The sequence below is a fragment of the Mustela putorius genome, unplaced genomic scaffold, assembly GCF_011764305.1.
Source record: "Mustela putorius furo isolate JIRA1106 unplaced genomic scaffold, ASM1176430v1.1 tig00003845_pilon_pilon_pilon, whole genome shotgun sequence".
NCBI classification, from domain to species: Eukaryota; Metazoa; Chordata; class Mammalia; order Carnivora; family Mustelidae; genus Mustela; species Mustela putorius.
In genome coordinates, this window is record NW_025421998.1 from 13,782,624 (window position 1) to 13,799,494 (window position 16,871).

At 57.8% G+C, this 16,871-nt stretch overlaps 1 protein-coding gene across 10 annotated transcripts in view; it reads left to right on the top strand.

Annotated features, from left to right (window-relative positions):
• Positions 1–1,759: 1,759 nt before the first annotated feature.
• The window catches only part of CAMK2B (calcium/calmodulin dependent protein kinase II beta), a 78,090-nt gene continuing 62,978 nt past the window's right edge, over positions 1,760–16,871 (top strand). For 2 of the 10 annotated variants that reach the window (XR_001180628.2, XR_001180626.2), the window contains exon 1: positions 1,760–1,985. Coding sequence is in view for 8 of the 10 variants with exons in the window: in XM_013059789.2 (XP_012915243.1) it covers positions 1,921–1,985 (65 nt within the window). In the remaining 2 variants the exon portion in view is untranslated. The remainder of the gene's footprint in view (positions 1,986–16,871) is intronic. The other 8 variants (XM_004739470.2, XM_045089615.1, XM_004739468.2 and 5 more) reach the window with 6 other exon arrangements.

A 16,871-nucleotide genomic window follows, 5' to 3' on the forward strand; every position in this document is an offset into this window, starting at 1 on the left:
GCTAATTGTATTCTATTGTGAGGGACTCTCAGAGGGATGTGGATGGCCCAGCAGCGCTTGTGAGGGTGAACACCCACAGTGCCTGCTGCCCCAGGAGGGGTGGCCATCTTCCTGTTACCAGGCGCCAGGCATGCTCGGTCCTGGTTTGAGGCATGAGAGGGGTCTCCCCTCTGGCCTGGCACCACTGAGGTCAAGGTCAGACCCTCCTTCCCCATGGGTGCCCTGCTCCAAGCCAGCGTAGTCCTCAGCCTCTGGTCACCTCCTGGGTGCCCTTCGGTTCTGCAAAACCAGCCAGAACCAGAACTGGTTGCCACCCGCTCTGTTCCCCTGCCTGACAGCCTGGTGCCAAAGGCCCCCGGGGTTGGAGAGGCCCTGGCTGCCCCACCTCAGAGTACCTTCATTTGATCTTTGACTGAAGAGGCACTTGCTATGGCTTCTGGGGTGAGCCACAGACCAAGGTGACCGAGATACGCAGGTCAGGCCCACACCCTATGCCTGGGAGCCCACAGTACAGTAAGTAGCTCACATCAGGGCAACTGCACGACCTAAATCAGGAGCTGGCTGCTGGAAACTTCTGTCCTCAGAGCCTGCCCAGGACAGACCCTGGCTCTGTCCCCTCAGAAGAGTGTAGGTGCCAGAGCCCAGGGAGTCCTCTGCCAGCTCTCAAGTCCTGGTTCTAGACGGCAGCCTGGGTGTGGCCCTAGGGGAAGGCTCTTTTGTGGGAAATGGGGTCAGCCCAGCCTCTCCTGCTCCTCCCTCCTGCTCTCTCCTCCTCCTCTGTTCCAGGGTCACTTTCAAGATGGACCCTCTTCTAGGCCAGAGCAGGGGCAGGCAGGTGGACTAGGCCTGAGAGGAGAGAACGTGTCCCCCTAATGGGGCACAGGGCTGGGCATTTGGACTCCTGACTTACCAGAGCTGGAGCAGTCCTGTTCCCCTGACTCAAGGGCTCTCTGCCTTTCCGCCTACACCGGGACACCCCAGCGTGGAGTCTTCAGGGATCCAGGGAGAGGGCCCTGGGACCATGGGAAACAGGCCGTCCCCACCCTCTCATCCTGCTACCCACTGTCCCCAGTGTGTATACTGGTCTGGAAGGCCCCTGGGCAACTGCCAGGGGGGACAAGGCTGTGCAGTGTGTGTGGAGTACTAGAGACAGGACAGAAGGATCCCAGCAGCATCTCCTCCTGGTGGTGTGAGGAATGTCCTCTGAAGGGTGACAAACGTGCCCCATCCACCCATGTGTGCCTGAGTGTCCTCTTGCGGTTGGGGTGAGGTGGGCATTCAGGGGACTGGGGGCGGGGTTCATTGTGTGTAGTCTCCAGTGTCCAAGGGGTCTCCAGCAGGGAACAGAGAAATTGACTTAGGTGGCTTTGGTGCCTGGGGGTGTGTGTGCGAGTGCGCCCAGGCACGGGTGCGGGTCCCTGCACAGCGTAAGCAGGTAGAGGACCTGGGTGCAGGACACGTGTGCGGGCGCGTTTTCCGACGTGGTGCAGGTGATGTGACCCGTGTGTGTGTCAGCGTAGGGTGCGGGTGCATGTGCGGGAGAGGTGTGGGTGCGTGTGCAGGGCGAGGGCGCGTGTGCGGGTGCAGGGTAGGGGTGCAGGAGTCGTGCGGGTGCGTGTGCAGGGCGCGGGACCGGTGCGGGTACGCAGGGCGCGTGCAGGGGCGGCGGGCGCGGCGGCGGCGGCGGCGACAGCCGCGCCCGCGTTCCCCGCGCGTAGGTGTGCGGCGCGCTCCTGGCGGGGACGGAGCGCGCAGATCTCGCGTGCGCTCGCCGCCCGGCGCAGCCCAGCCTGGCCCCCGCCCGGCGCCGCGAGCCGAGGTGTTGCCCGCGCCCGCGTCGCCGCCGTGCCCGCGAGCGGGAGCCGGAGTCGCCGCCGCCCGAGCGCAGCAGAGCGCACGCCGAGCCCGTCTGTCGCCGCCATGGCCACCACGGTGACCTGCACCCGCTTCACCGACGAGTACCAGCTCTACGAGGATATTGGCAAGTAAGAGCCGCGGCGCGTGCGGGCCGGGCGGGGACCCGGGAGGGCGCCGCGCGCGGAGGGCTGGGACCCCGGAGACCAAGACCCTCCGCGACGCTGGTTCCGGGCGCACTGCGGCCCCGCGCGCCCCCGGCTCCTCCGGGCTCGGGGCCCGAAGCGCACGGCCCCGCGCGGCCCCGACCCCCGGGCCCTGGGCCAGGCTGCTGGACCTCGGCGCGCGCAGCTCTGCCCGGCCCTGTTCAGCACGGCCGCCCGGCCAGAGGCCGTGACTCCCGGGACTCGGGGCTCGGCGCCGCGGGGGCGGCAGCAGGTGTCCCCGGAGCGCCGGGCAGACGTGACGCATTTGGCGGCGGGAGGTCAGAAAGGAGCGGCGCGCGGGGGCGGCCGCGGGGCCTAGAGCGCGGGGGAGGGGGCGGTTCTGGCCTGAGGGTCGCTCCTGGCGCGGGCCGCGCTGTCCCCACCCCCACCCCAGCGGCCAGGCGCGGGGGCGGCGGGACCTGCTAGGCGCCTGCTCCTCCGCGTGGCTCCATCCGCGCCGGGGGTGCCCGCTGCGCTCCCGGCCGCGTGGGAACAGCCTCTGCTGCGGGTCCCTAGTGGAATCAGGGTTTTGGAGGATTTTCCCCCAGATTCTTCTGGAAACACGAGTCAGGAGAGCTGAGGGGCTGAGGTCAGGAAGCTTGGCAGGTCCCAGGGGTGGAGATGAGGGGGTGAGGTGGGGAGCCGAATGGGCTCCTGATTTCAGGGTCATCGAAGTAGGCGGGGGAGTGGATTTCGGAGAGTTATTGACGCGCCTGCGGGGAGGGGGGAGGGGAGAGGGTGGGAGATGAAATGGGGAGGGGCTTCCAAGGCTCCGGTCAGGTAGGGCCTCACCCCTGGGGAACAGGTGGCTCCTGGGCTCTGGTCTGCAACGTGCTCTTGTGGGGCACCCGGACTCCGAGTCTCTCAGGGGCTGCTCTCTGACCTCTGGGTGAATCAGGGTGGCTGCCCCCCGGCATCCCTTGGTCGGGCTCCAGAACTCCTGAATCCCTGGGCTCCATCCTGGCGCGGCCAGAGCCCCGCCGTCCTCACTCCTCCTCCAGCCCTCCGGCGTGGTGGGGGCGCTGGCGAGGTTTCCTCGTACACATCCAGCCGCTGAGCCTTATTTTTCTTTTTCTAAAAATCGTTTGTGGTAGTGCTTGTGTTGGTGAGATGGGTCCCGATCTGGGAAGACTGAGACGCCCTGCGGATTCCCCCTTTCTCCCTGATGTGGGGGAGGATGCGGGTCAGGCCTGAGGGCTGGGGAGCTGGGCTGGGCGGAGTGGAGGAGTCCCTTGGCCTGGGGTTCTGGGCAAGGCCGTGCCCTGCAGGCCCAGAAACTCCCTTCCATTCCTTGGGTGGGTGCTCTTTGGGTGCCTGGCTTTGAGGCTGGGGGCCTGGAGAGCTGAGCAGAGGGATGGGGAGGGTCCAGCACACCCTCTGTGTGTCCCCCTGGGGCCCTGAACACAGCCTGAAAGAAGCTGGAAGGGGTAGTGGACTGGGGTCCTCAGAGGAAGGAGGTAGTTCTCCTAGGCAGAGGGTGGCCATGGGAGGAAGTCACTGTTCCTAGGGACCTTCTTGTCCTTTCTGTGCTTGCTCAGGAGCACGCAGACCCTTAACCAGGCACCCCTTCCCTCAAGCTGATGCTGCCTCTGCTGACACCCCTACACTTTTCTGGGAGCTTCTGTGGGTCCCGTAGGGCATAGGGAGGCCCACACAACTGAGGGCCTCTGGTTCCAGCAGCGACTGTTCATCCTGGCCACTAGCACCCACATCCACACTGGGGAGTGGAGGTCTCAGCTGCCCTGGGGAAGGGCTGAGAGGGGTCCGCACAGCAGAGGCCAGATTCCTCCTGAGCAGCAGGAGCGGGAGCAGCTTCCAGAAGGGAGCCACGTGGTTGCCTGCCCTGCAGTGGAGCTAGGACCCAGAGTGGGAGTGGGGGAGACATTTGCGGTGGGCAGGGGCCTGGGAGGGGAAGGGAACACACCCCAGGACCTGGGGCCCATCCTCTGGATCCAGAAAACTTTCTGCTAGGCCCAGCACACCTTTGCGGAGCCCCCCAGGTGGTGGGTCCAGGGAATGACCTCGGGGGGGCCTTTCACAGCCCTGCTGGGGTGTTCTGGGTAGGGGAGGCCGAGCAAGTGCAGGGTGAGCTGTGGCGGGGCAGGCAGCAGAAGGCCCGCACCTCTGCTCAGGGCTGGGTTCCAGGTGGCCATGGTGCCCGCTTGCCGCTTGTTGACAGCGCCTGCCCGAGGCAGTGGGTGTCCCTTCCCTGGCCCCAGGTGCATGCGTCCAAGTTTATTTAAAGCTGCAGCCCCTGGCACCAGTCAGAGGACGCTGAGCTCTCTGCCCGGGAACGGCCGGGCCATGGACCCGCAGCTGCCTGCGTGACACGGCCTCCACCGCTCCCCTCCCTGTCTGGCTTGGAATCCTTCCTTGGGGAGCAGGGTCTGAGGGCCGAGAGAGGCTCTTGTCCGGGGCTCTGCCCTTTCCGGCCTGGTGGGGCACGCCTGCCAGGAAGGCCCAGGTGCCAGGTCGGGAGCCACCCAGAGCGGGAGGCCCCCAGTCGGGCGCCCAGCAGGGGAGCGGGGCGCGGCCCCACGTGCACAGGGCAGCCGTGTGCTCTCCACGGCGCTCACCGCAGACGGCTTCCAGACCTGGAGAGCGGCTCCGGGAGTAACCCTTCCGCCGAGCATTTAGAACTACGACTCTTCCATCCTCTGGCTTCGGTTGTTTGTTCTCAGTGAGAAGAAAGCATTACAAGCGGACGGTCGGTACCCCAGGGGCGGCCCGCGCCGCGGTTCCGGGGAACCCGACCACGCGCTACACTTGGAACCTGCTAAGGGAGCAGGTCGTCGACGTTCTCACGGCGCACGCGCCGCACTGCGTATACGTACGCGCACGCGCAAACACACCTGCGCGCGCATTACGCATGCACGCCCGCTCGCACGCACGCACGCACGCGGCCCTGACCTCGTGAGGCGGCGGGCGGGTTGGCGGTGACTGGGTCATCAGCTCTTCGCGCGGCGCCCCTCATGCTCCGGGTCTTGCCGCGCGTCCCCGCGGAAGACTGAGGAAGCGCTGGGGAACCCCCGCAGCCGCGGCCGCTATTTGCCGGTTCCTTCCAGACTCTCCGCTTCCTCTACCCAGGGGCGTGCCCGGAGCCAGCGGGTAGGAGCCTCCAGCCGGGCTCGTCACTTCCAGAACGCTGGGACTGCGCGTACACGGGGCTGCAGGCCAAGCGCACCTGTCACCTGTCGCGCCCTGACTTTGATGCCGTGGCTGCTGGGCTGGGCCCCGTGGTGCCGCTGCGGGGCCCCCACCCCGCCCCCCGGGGAGGTCTGGGGGCTCCGGGTGCCACACTCTCCGGTCGCGCGGGAGCTCGGTGCCCAGGCGCAAGGCATTCTGCAGGGTTGGTCCCGGGTGGAGGGGCTGCTGGCGGGCCCGTGACTCTGTGCGTGCGGCGGATCCCGGCGTGCTGCCCTTCGGTGCTGGCAGACCTCCGCCGCTGGGCAGTCGGTTGGGTAGAGAGGTCTTCGTGTCGGGCTCCCGAGCCGGCCGCTTGTGGGGCTCCTCTCTCTCCTTTAAAACGCGGGCGATGTCCCCAGAAGAAAGCTCCCACGAGGGCCGGGTTTCAGGGGTTCCGGACGTTCCCCCGGGGTAAGGTGGCCCCGTTGGAGCCACCTCTGATGTGCAGGTCACTTGATTTGAGTTGACCAGGAAGCTGCCCTCCCGTCACACTTTACCATGGCTCAGGGAGGATGCGCCTTGGGCACCCCACCCCTGCCAGCTCCCCCTGAACTTTGCCAGGCCCAGGGCTGACCTTGGTGTGTCCTTGACTGCATCCCGTGTTCACCGGTCAGACGGGAGCAGGCCCTGTCCTGAGGTGCAAGCCCTCACTGGCCATGGGCTATTCCGCTGGTGAATGACCTGGTAGGAAGTTAATAGATAAACAGGATATTCAGAGCAAATTGATGGTTGAGTCTCTCCCCAGCGAGGCAAAGCCAGGTTGCCAGGGAAGGAAGAGAGGACTGTGGGGAGGAGTTGTCAGCTGTTTGCTCTCTCGCCCCCTCCAGCGAGCACTTCCCTCCCCAGAGCCTTATGCCAACACTGCCTGCTGCCCCGGCTGCTCCCCCAGACGCCCCCCCATCTGCACAGGGCCCACTCCTCCCTTGCCCTGCTTTTGGCTGGCCCTAGCCCTGGGCCTGTCCGACGTGCAGGCAGCCACCGGCTTGCCTGCGGGCGGGGTGCAGGCCCCTTCGGCCCGTGGGGCTGCACGTTCGAGGGAGGGGTGAGCAAACTGGCCCCAGAGCTGGAGTCCCATCCTTAGTGGAGGGTGTTTGGGGAAGAAGTCACACACGCCGAGGCTGCGGCAGGATGCACATGAAGGTGACGCTCCTTTAGTTACTATTGAGTGGTATTTTTATACCATAACCTACTTTGCTGGGAGCTAAGAATATACCTCGTGCTTGCTACCTGCACTCTTTCTCTCCTGGTAGCGGTCCCAGCTGTTAAGTGGTGCTTATTACATCAGCGTGCTCCATCCCTGAGATCCACACTGTGACCATTCCCAGTTCATGGCACAGGTGGACGGAGGTGCCGAGGAGCTCCATTTGGGGCCGACCCGGATTCGAATCCAGGTAGTGGGCTCCAACATCCGCCTTCTGCTCCTCGTGGCAGCTCATGCCCCCACTCTGTTCTTTCCACCTGCTGACTCACAGCCTGCTTGTGGTCGACTCTGACCCTCGGCTTTTCGGGACCCGCCTGCCCTCAGCCGGTGGCTCACCATGCCCACTGTGCTTCCCCGGCCCCCACCCCATTCCTCTCCGTAAAAGCCTCGTTTCCTTTGGTTGTCCTTCCACGACAGCCAACACTCTGCCCCTGTTTGGACCAGCAAACAGGGATTTTATTGCATTAATTAAACAAAGTGCAAGAACAATATCTTCTCATAAAGGGAAGTAAATATACATGTGTGTGCAGTGAAAGTGACTCTTCGATGGGTTCCTCAGCCAGAGGAGCCTGGGCAGACCAGCGTTGGCGTGAGGACACACGTGCTCATGTACACACAAGCAGTATGTGTCATGCATGTATCTGATTTTAAAAACACAGATGGAATCACCATACATGTGATTCTGTAGTTTGTTTGCTCCTGGCACCTGTTCACACCCGTATTCCTCCAGTCTGAGTGTTTTCCTACAGCTCAGGGCCCGTCCGTGCCTGTCCATCGCACACGGGGTGAGCTGGCTGCTGTTTTTAAGCCGAAGATGGGACCCATCCTCTGATAAGCATGATGGAGGATGATACGCAGGCTCCCACGCTTTCTCGGAGGGCGTGATCCCTACGCAGGAAGGAGGATGGGTTTCGTCTGTTGTTGGCTGGGCACAGAAACCCCTTTCAAAAAGAACCCAAGACCAGATTCCTTCCCTCTTTTATCTCATCTAACGGAGAGAGATATTTTTCTTACACCTAAAAAGACACTGTTCCCATGCGGGTCCCATGTTGGCTCCACTGGGGTTTAACAGGTGCTGAACAGGACCTACACGGTGGAGGTGACGGGAACGGTGTCTGCTCCTTGGGTGCATTCTATCCCTCCCTCTGCTTTCCAAGGCCACCTCCCTGGTTCAAGGCATGAGATGTGGCCTTTCTGGAGATTTCAAATATATTTTCAAAAAATTTAATTCCCTTTTTCTCTCCCACAAAAATGGAATCTGATTTTTAAAGCATCTTTCACAGCTGCGAGTCACTTTGTTAGTGTAGAAACATAAAAATGCATTATGTATCAACTTGGTTTTCCAAAAATTATCATATTGGCATATTACATAGAAATGTATACTTTATTCCTATAAAAGTCTGAATCTATTTAAAATAAAAACATCCTTATATGTTAAAGTGGCAGGACTTGCTGCCCAGTCCCGGGGGCCCCTTGTCCCCTGGCATGTGGTGGGCTGCTAGCTTGGCCAGTGGCTCTGCCCCCTCCACACGTCATTCTTCTGCGCGGACATAATGATCCTGACATAACTAAGGCTGTGATTCTTTGTTAGGCCAGATATAGGCGTTCGTTGAATTCTGCAACAGATTGGCAATAGCTGGGCAAAGATTTAAGAAAATTCTATGGAGGAAGCATAAACTGCTCTGTTCCACGGGGGGCGGGGCGGACTAATTTCAGAGCCACCACCTTTCCCACTTGACGAGCAGCTCGTGGGGGCCTGACCTCAAACAGCAGAGTGACCGGGTTCCCCCTGAGGTAACACCCTCCATGGGGGCCAGTTTCTTGGCTGGTGCGCATTTCCAGCAGGAGCCATGGGGCCGTCCCGCCTCTCCATTCCCCAGCCCACCCTGAATTCCAGGGCTTGGAGTCAGGCACCTGGTTGGTGCCCAGTGCAGTGGCCTCGAAGGCTGCACGTTGGCACCCTCGCCCTGTGGGTGGGGGGAGGAGGGAGGTGCTGCTGGTCCCAGGGACGCTCAGACACCTGGCTTGCTGGGCCACCGTCTTGTTACCTGGTGAGGTGTGGCTGCAGGGTGGGCTTCTCAGAGGCGCCTGCTGTGGACTTGACCTCGAGGGTTTGCAACATTCTTTCCATGTCTAATAAAGTTCTTCATGTAGCTCCTGTTCTTGTATGTTGAGGTGCAGCCTGGTTCTCAGTCGTTGGTTTGAGCCAGGCCATCTGTTTCTGTTTTCTTTCTTTTTTAAAAAAAAGATTTTATTTATTTATTTGACACAGAGATCACAAGTAGGCAGAGAGGCAGGCAGAGAGAGAGGAAGGGAAGCAGGCTCCCTGCTGAGCAGAGAGCCAGATGTGGGACTCGATCCCAGGACCCTGAGATCATGACCTGAGCCAAAGGCCAAGGCTTAACCCATGAGCCCCCTAAGCACCCCTGTTTTCTTTTTTTTAAGTAGGGTCCACACCCAGTGTGGAGCTCAATACGGGGCTTGAACTCATGACCCCGAGATCAAGACCTGAGCTGAGATCAAGAGTCGGATGCTTAACTGACTGAGCCACCCAGGTGCCCATGCCATGCCATCTGTTAAGGACTTTCTGGGTAAAGAGTGCTTGTCTAATGAGGAGTGCACCTGCCAAAGAGGTGGCCAACACAGTGGTTCCCAGCCCTGGCTGCACAGTGAGGACCCCACCCCAGACCTGCTGGGTCAGACACAAGGGGCATGAGGTCTCCGGTGCTGCAGCGGGCTGCGCAGACACAGGTTCGAGGGCAGGCCCAGGCTCCTTCCCCCTCCCTGGGCTCTGTGTGAGCCTCTCCTGACCACGGGTGGGGAATTGGCCTCCTTTTTCCGAACACGCAGCCATGTCACTCCTGATCCTGTTTGCCTAGAGCAGCACTGTCCAGAAGAGACACAGATGTGAGCCACATGTGTCCTTAAAATTTTTCTACTACTTAAAGTAAATAGAAACAGATGAAAGGAAGTTTAATAAGCAGATGTATTTATTCAGTGTATCCAGAGTATTATTTCAACACTAAATCAATGAAACGTTATTGTTAAGTATTTTATATTTTAAAAAATATTATGTATTTGAAGTCTGTTTTGCATGTTACAGCACATCTCCATTTGGACCAATCTCAGGTCATTACGGCTGCTTGTAGGCTGTGGTCACACACTGAACAGGGCATGTCTAGGGCATCAAGGCCATCATTTATTTACTTATTTATTTGGCAACTTTTCTGGTTTCTTTTGCTTTTCTGCAGACTTCCTCAAACTGTAAGTCTGCTAGTACACTTAACTGTTTACGAGACTCTCTAGGTGCAGGGGAAAAGTCGTGAAAAAAGGTACTTGCTCCCAAGGATCTTATACTGGTTGGGGAGGCAAGTCACAGACATAAACACTAAACACATTTTATGATGTGGTAGAAGGTGATTAATACCTCTGCTCCAGGAAGAATTACAGAGACTCGGAAGTGCCATTTAGGAGGAAGGCTATAGCTGTAAAAGGGGTGGTTGGGGCATGTCAAAGGAGAGGAAATGCTAACTGCTAAAATCAGGAATGAAAAAGGGACAATACAACTGACCCTACAGCAATGAAAAGATTATAGGGAGTCTGTGCAGAAGTGTGTGCCAAGGTGGATAACTTAGATGAAACAAATTCTTGGAAGGACACAAGTAACTGAAAATGACTCAAGAAGAAACAAAATCTGAATAGGACTATAACAATGACAGACTCATTGATGAGCGAGAAATTTTGAAATCTCCCACAAAGAGAAGCCCAGGCTTCTGGTCAGTTTTGTCAGACATTTAAAGAAGAATTAATAGCAGTCCTTCACAAAGTCATTCAAAAAAATAGAAGAGGAAGGAATTTTTTTCCAACTCCTTCTGTGGAAACAGTAATACCCTAATACCAACACCAGAAATGGACCCCATAAGAAAGAAAACTATGGACCAATATGGATATAGATGCAACATCCTCAAGAGAATATTAACAAAATGAATCTAGCAACATAGAAAATGGTTATAGATTATGAACAAGGAAGTTTATAATGGGAAGTTGGTTCAACATACAAAATTCAGTCACCATCATACAGTATATTAATAGAATAAGCAGAGAGATTATCTGATTATCTCAATAGATCAGAAAAGTATTCAACAAGATCTGATATTTTTTCCTCGTGAAAATACTCAACAAACTACGAATAGAAAGGAATGTTCTCAACTTGATAAGGGTCGTCTATGAAAAACCCACAGCTGACATATTGCACGATGAAAGCTGAATGCTTTCTCCCAAGGTCAATGTCAGGTCAGGACAAGACAAGGATATCTACTCTTTCCACCTCTGTTAACACGTGCAGGACGTTCTAGCCAGGACAGCTGGGCAAGAAAAATGAAAGCACCCGTACTGGAAAGGAATGGGTAAACCCATCTCTGAGTTTGCAGTTGACATGGTCTTATATATAGATTATGTTAAGGAAGTCCCAGGAGGATGATCAGAACTAAAAATGAATTCAGCAAAGTTGCAAGACACAAGATGAAGATATAAAATTCCATTATATTTTATTACACTAGCAATGTTTGATCCCAAGATAAAATTAGGAATTAGGATAATTCCATTCACAATAATATCTAAAAGAATAAAATACTGAGTAATAAATCGATAAAAGGAGTGTAAGAACTTGAACACTGAAAACCACAAACTACTGTTGGAGGAAATGGAAAACATAAGGAAATGGAAAGACATCCCATGTTCATGGACTGGAAGATTGAATGTTAAGACAGCTGGACACTGCAAACTGACCTACAGATTCCATGTGATACCTGTCAAAGTTCCAGCTGCCTTTAAAAAAATCAACAAGTTGATCCTAAAATTCATATAGAAATGTGAGGAGACCCAGAGAGAGCCAGAATATTCTTAAAAAGGAAGGACAACGTGGAAAGACTTACACTTGGTAATTTCAAAACTAGGGGCGCCTGGCTGGCTCAGTCGGGGAAGCATGCGACTCTTGATCTCTGAGTTGTGAGTTTGAGCCCCACATTGGGGGTAGATAATACTTAAAAAAAAAAAAAAAACTATAGAGCCATGGCAATCAAGACGGTATGGGTACTGGCATAAGGGTAAATAGAGGGGAATAGGACTGAGAGTCTGGGATAAACCCATGTATCTTATCGTTGGATTTTTGGCAAGGACAACAAGACACCTCAATGGGGAAAGATTACTGTCCATTCAACAAATGGACAGCTGGGTGTCCATGTGCAAAAGAATGAAGTTGGAACCCTACCTAACACCATAACACCATGATCTCAAAATAAATCATAGACCTAATTGTAGGAGCTAAACCTATAACATTCTTGGAAGAAAACAGGAGTAAATTTTTGTGATCCAGGATTTGGGCATGGTTTCTTAGGTAGGACACCAGGAGCATGAGCAACAAGAGAAAAAGGACATAATCAGCATTAAAAAGTTTTGTATTTCCAAGGACACCCTCAGGAAAGTGAGAAGATAATCTGCAGAACGGAAGAAGATATTTGCACATTACATATCAGATAAGGAGTTCGTGTTTAGACTAGTCCAAGAATGTATTGTCTAACAGTAAGAAGACAACCCAATCAGAAATTGGGCAAAGGACCTAGATAGACATTTCTCCCAAGAAGATGTCCAAGTGCACGAGGAGTGCATGAAGAGAGGCATTTGGGGAAATGCCAGCGAAAACCACAAGCAGACCCCATCTCACTTCCACTCGATGGCGAGTGCCACGAAGGCTGACAGTGGCCAGTGTCGGCGAGGGTGGGGGCTGGAGCCCTCACGCTGCTTCTGGGGACATGGAATGGCGCAGCTGCCCTAGAAAGCCGTGCCTCCAAAGGTTCCATTCCTAGACATGTACCCAAGAGCAAGGAAAGCACAGGTCCACACAGAATCCTGCTCCTTGGAGCTGGAATCCTAACAGCCAGAGAGTTGAAGCCCCCCGAATGCCCATCGACTGATGAATGGGTGAGGAGAACAGGCCGTGTCCATGTGATTGCGAAGCCTTGGCATAAGAAGAGATGAGGTCTAGTGTGTTCAGTACACGGCACGGCAGCACAGCCCAGGGAGTGTGGAGAGAAGCCAGTCTGGAGGCCCACGTGTCGTATGGTCCCTTTACCTGACGCATCTGGGGCAGGTGGCTCGTCTGCACAGAGGGCAGCGTGGGGGCACAGAGCGTGCCGGGTGATGGGAATGTGAGCTTAGCTTACGCCGTCCATGGTGACGGACGGACGGTTCTGTGCTGTAGTAACAACCATTGAATTATACACTTGAAGTGGGTGAATTGTTTGGTCCATGAATTCTATCTCAATAAAGATGTTTAAACCTAAATAAAACCAACGTAGAAAAAAAGAGAGAACTCTAGCATCTGGCTCTCAACCCCCAAATTGCCGAGAAGTGAGATTTGCAGTGAGAGCAGCTTTGGCTCGCAGCTCCCTGGTGCTGTCCCCGCCGTGCCCGTGTGGGGCCGTGGCCCAGCCGATGTGAGCCATTCCCATGGCCCTCTGCCCGCTGGGGCGCCGGTGGAGGCAGCGGAGGCCAGAGCCTCTTGTCCTCTGTGTTTCTGAAGCCAGGCCCGGCTGGCGCTGGTCCATAGCGGTCTCAGAGCAAGCAGAGCGGCGAGACTGGGGCCAAGGCCCACGTGTCTTGGTTCTGGAAGGCACTGGGGTGGTGGGAGGCCTGTGCTCCTGCCTCTGGAGGGCGAGGCTCCCTGGGGAGCAGGAAGAGTGGGTCCCAGGGAGTGTGGGACCAGCCTCGGAGAGGGGATTGCTGTCAGCAGGGTTGGCCATGACGGGGCCAGGAGGGCTGGAGTGGGGGTGGCAGGGAGCCCAGACCCCAGGTCCTGTTATTCCTGGATGTATGGTCGCCTCTCTGGGTCCTCAGCAGGGCTTTCTCCTTTCTTTCTCCCTTCCTGTACCTCTCCTTACCTCCTCTCTACTCCCCCTGCCCATCCTCCAGGCTCCCACTGTCCCCAAGCACCCTCCGAGGTTCCCCCCAGCCTCCCCAGAGCAGGGCCTGAGCTGGGGCGCTCTTGTCTTGAGTGCAGCTGCCAGGTGGACGCACGTGTCAGGGAGGGGTCCTCCGAAATACTTTGCCTTCGGGGTTCGTCCCGGGGCTCCAGTGGCTTCTGTCCTCCCTAGCCCTGGACTGTGCTATCTGGGGCTCCCGGGCCAGGGCCTTGCTCCTCAGGGGCCCTCGTCTGCACTCCCCCAACTCCTTGGTGGGTCTGCTTGGGGTCCTGTGGCAGCACTGCGACTTGTGAAGTACACTACTTCGAGGTGCCCAGCTGGGACGGCACATTTCACTTCCTGGAGGACATGAGCAAGCGCCTGTCTTGATTGCCTGCTGGACGGTCTGCCCTGTGGGGGCTGTTCTTCTGTCTCTTCCCACAGCAGTTCAGTGTGCCGACCAACGGACTGGCGTTCCCCTCCCTGCTGGGGGCTTGGGGGCTGGGTTTGTCCCTCTGTGTCCCTCCCCCTTCCCTGCCTTTGAAGGGTCCTTCAGGGTCCCCCCTTGATGCCTTCCTAGGGACCACGGCTTCTCCTCAGAAGGGGTGTGGCGGGCTTCATGGCCCCTGACCTTGCGCTGGGCATCGAGGTCCCTCCGTCGGGGCTGAGCTGCTGTTCCGAGTGTCAGGATGTCTGCTTCCTGGCCTCATCCGAGTCTTCTGTGCTGTCGCATGTCGGGCAGATAGGGTGCCAGCCTCCACCCACACAGCAGTGTGTCCTGCCCCATATGGAGCCGGCTAGGTGCCCAGGCCCCCACTCTGCACAGCCTGTGGGTTTGTGGGCCTCGCGGGGCTCGCACAGGCTGGCCGTGGAGCTGTGGGTGGACAGGGGCGCCTCAGAGCCCCAGTTGTCGTGAGGGTGGGTCGCACAGCATGCCAGGAGCTGGCTGCGTGGCCGCCTGTCCCAGTCCAGGCTGTGGCATGTCCCCTGTGTGCCATCCCAGGTCCTGAAGCCTCCGGTGGCGGCAGCATTTCCCCGGGGGGCTGGGAAGAGGAGCTGGCTCAGAGCCAGAGACCCCCGGCCCCCAACGAGCGTGGTTGGTGCTGTAGACTGGCTGCTCCTCTGTGCCCAAACCGGGTTGCCGATGGGGCCCAGCCGCCACCTTGCCCGTGCCAGGCCCCCACAGATGCTTGCTGCCGTCCGTCCCCTCCTGGCCTTCTGCCCGGACCCCCACCGCCTTCTTCCGATGCGTGTGGAGGGAAGTCTTCTGAAAAACCTGGTTGTCAAGAAAGTGTTACAAGCACCAGCCTCTACCCTCCCCCTGATTGTTTCTCGGAGACCCAGCTGCGCACAGCACAAGGACAGTCTATTGTGAGATGCTTGCGAGGTCACTCTCCCCGTCCTCACTGGCTCAAAGCGCACGCTTCAGTGGCATCGAGCACATCCACTCTGGGGGACGGCCACCACCACGGTCTGTCCCCACAACTTTCTCCCCGGCACTGTCCCGCGCGAGGGAGACACTAGCCCCCATCCCCTGCCCCCGCTCTCCGGCCCTGTGGGTTGGACGCCTCCCAGCATCTCCCGGAGCTGGAACCCTACAGCGTGTCCTTCTGTGTGCGGCTCCTTCCACTCAGCGTGGCAGCCTCCGGGGTCAGCCACGTGGGAGTGGGTCAGGGGGTCCTTCCTCTTTCAGGCTGGGGACGGGCCACATTCTGTTCTTCTGTTGCCGGACATTCCGGTTGTCTTTGTCTCCCAGCTGCTGTGAACAGGTTGTGCACAGGACATGTTTAAAAGACATTCACGTGGTGTCCTCCTTCTGGCCACAACTGTGTGACACTGGGCTGTGTGGCCCTGGGCCTCCATCGAACGTCGCTGGTTTCAGTCCCCCTCTACAAACCAGGAGGGTTGGGGCAGGGACTTTCTGGGGTCTCTTCTGACCCCGTGTGTTGGTTCTGTGGAAACCCACACCTTTGCTCCGAGACCTGCCACAGAGCTTACCTGTTAGAAGCTCAGGGCCCCTAAGCCGATCACACGGATGTTTGTACCCTTTGAGAAGAAAACTAAAGAGGGTTGACTTCTGCTTGACCTGAAACATAAAACAAAAACAAGTCCCTAAAGCTTTAATTGAAACACACCTTGGAGGAAAAAGCCCAAGTCACTGTCAGTTCCCGCACCCTCCAGCCTCTGCCGCCATGCAGTAGACACTGGGCAGCTCTGGGGGCTTGTGCGCAGCGCGCAGTGTGTCCCCTGAGCCAGTGGAGATACTGGAGATACAGTGGAGATACTGGAGATACTGGAGATACTGTTGCTGTCCGTCCTCTGGTGGCTGCTGCAGGAGTGACCTGGGCAGTCACTCAGGGCTCTCTCCAGGGGTCTGGCTTAGCTCTGTCCCTGTCCCTGACTGCCTGGCCCTGTGTTTTTGGGTGGCTGTGTCTTGGCCCCTGCAGAGCCCCAGCTAGAAGTCCCGGGTGCCGTTTTGTGGAGAGCCATCACTGTGGCGGGCCTGTTTCTTCCCGGTGGGCTTCTGCATCTGTCCTTGGTCACACTAGTGGGGCAGCGACACAGACCCCTTTCCAGGGAGGGTGCCGGGCCCATCCCAGGGCCGAGGACATGGAGCCAGGCTCAGGCACTGTTGGGGGCAACCCCTGGGCATGCAGTGGGACGTGGAGGCACAGGGTGGGCTGCAGGCCAGGGTACCCTCTTGAGATTTCAGTAGCTGGACGTGTTGTCATTATCCCCATGCAGGGCAGGCAGCCTCAGCACCTGCTGCCCAGGACCCTATGCACCTGCTCCCTCGGGGCCTTTACTGGACCCTCCTGGGCCCACCAGGCCTGATGGTCCATGGAGGCCACAGACCATGGACAGGTCCCTCGGGGTGTGCGCCTTGCCCCACTGGAGTTTTCCTTTTGGACTAGGATTCTGAGGGGGAGGACCTCTTGGGTCCTTGGGCCGTGGCCAGAGCCTACACCCCCCCTTTCTCTGCATCTCTCACCTGTCCCATGCCTTGCAGAGTGGACATGGGGACAGGCCAGGGCGGGGTGTAGGCACCCTGAGGCAGGGCGAGGGCCTGGGTAAGGCACAGAAGGGCCGTGTGGTGGAGGCTCCAGGCCTGGCTGGGCTTACCCGTCCTGTCCCAGTGTCACTGCCTCTGTGCCTGGCCCACAGCTGATGACCAGTTTCCACAGCAAACTGGAATCCCCGCCATCCGGGGTCTGGGAGCAGACGCAGTGTCCAGGTACATTTTAAGGGACAGCCCAGAACTCACCTTGCTGCTTCCCTCCCAAACATGTGAGGCACCTGCCCCCTTCAGGTGGAGCTGTGAAGGGGTGATGGCCCCCCACAGAGGGGCTGCTACAGCCTCCTTCCCACTGACATGGGGCTGACAGTGGAAGCAGACCGCTTACAGAGAAGGAGGTGCAAGCCCCTGGTGGCCCGTGGACACAGGGATGCCATCAGCCCCAGCCC